The 1,587-nt window shown below is 57.5% G+C and overlaps 1 protein-coding gene across 1 annotated transcript in view; it reads right to left on the reverse strand.

Annotated features, from left to right (window-relative positions):
• Nucleotides 1–907, reverse strand: part of KIF7 (kinesin family member 7) — a gene marked incomplete at its 3' end in the record, with an annotated part of 22,753 nt that extends 21,846 nt beyond the window's left edge. Inside the window, exon 1 of the mRNA XM_006762702.2 lies at nucleotides 167–907. Within this exon, the coding sequence (XP_006762765.2) occupies nucleotides 167–692 (526 nt within the window). The remainder of the gene's footprint in view (nucleotides 1–166) is intronic.
• Between the last annotated feature and the right edge of the window lie 680 nt (nucleotides 908–1,587).

The raw sequence follows: 1,587 nt of genomic DNA on the forward strand, positions 1-1,587 counted from the left end.
GCCCAGCCCCCCACACGGCTGGCCCCACCCTGGGCTGCAGACCTGCTCAGGACATTGCTCTCCCTCCCCAGGCCCCACCTCCAACAGGGAGTAGCAGCAAGAGGCAGGGGACCCAACGCGGGAGCCACTGAGCCCCCCAGTCCTCCCCCACAGGCAGGCCACTCACCCACACTGGCCTCCCCCATGGTGTAGGTCTTCCCGGAGCCCGTCTGACCGTAGGCGAAGACGGTGGCATTGAACCCCTCGAAGAAGGCCTCCAGCAGGGGCTGCACGCAGGCCTGGTACACGGCCTCCTGCCCGGCCGCCTCGTCCAGCACCACATGGAAGCCGAAGCTGCGGTCCCGGCCCAGGGTGACCCGGCCGCGCTCCGGCTCCACCCGCAGGCAGCTCTGGTGCCCGTGCAGCAGCTCCTTGGGCAGCAGCGGGCGGACTCGCAGGGCCACCCTCACGGGGGCCGCCTCGGCCCCAGGCGGCCTCTGGGCCTCCAGCCCCATGGTGAGGGCGGGCTGCTCCAGGGGCCCTGTGGGGAGGAAGAGGCCCCCAGTCAGCACCTGTGCCCCAGGGGCTGGGCTCCCCCTGCAGCTCCTGACCTGGGAGGGATGGAGGGGAGGGAGGTCAAAGTTCAGAGCATCCTCTGTGCCCCAGCCTGGGGCCCAAATGCTGCCAGGGCCACATGCAGCCCCACACGGCATGTCCCGACTCTCATCACTGCAACCAAGGCCCTAACTCCGCCACCTGTCCCCAAGCGCTTGTGTTCCAGCGGCACCTTCCCCTGTGCCCACCTCCTAGAAGACACGCAAGACTCTCTCTCTCTCACACACACACCCACACGACACATGCACACATGCACACACACTGAGGTTTCCAGTCTCTGCCTTGTCACATCACACCCCCTGTCCCACCTTCTTCAAAAGAGTGAACAGATCTTGCCCGGCCGGTGTTGCTCAGTGGTTAAGCATCGACCTCTGAACCAAGAGGTCACAGTTCAAATCCCAGTCAGGGCACATGCCAGGCTGCAGGCTTGATCCCTGGTGGGGGTCATGTGGCGGCAGCCAATCAATGATTCTCTCTCATTATTGATGCCTCTCTCTCTCCCTCTCCCTTCCTTTCTGAAATCAATAAAAAAATATATATTTTTTAAAAAGTCAACAGATTGGTTCCAAGACCCCTCCTACCCCGAGAATAGTACCAATCTCTCCCCCCCCTATATATATGTAATTTTCCCCTATACATACATACCTATGATAAAGTATAATTTATAACTTAAGCACAGTAAGAGATTAGCAACAGTACCTAACAATGAAATATGCAATTATAACCCTGGCTGGGTTTGCTCAGTGGATAGAGCGTCGGCCTGCAGACTGAAGGGTGCCCAGTTCGATTCCAGTCCAGGGCACATGCCTGGGTTGCAGGCTCGATCCCCAGTTCGGGGCGTGCAGAAGGCAGCCGATCAGTGATTCTCTCATCATTGATGTTTCTATCTCTCTCTCTTTCTCCTTCTCCCTTCCTGTCTGACACATTTTTTAAAATCTTTTTTTTAAGTTTTATGAAGTCCAATTTATCTAATTTTTTCTTATTGTGCCTTTA

This window comes from Myotis davidii, unplaced genomic scaffold (assembly GCF_000327345.1).
Source record: "Myotis davidii unplaced genomic scaffold, ASM32734v1 scaffold459, whole genome shotgun sequence".
Lineage (NCBI taxonomy): Eukaryota > Metazoa > Chordata > Mammalia > Chiroptera > Vespertilionidae > Myotis > Myotis davidii.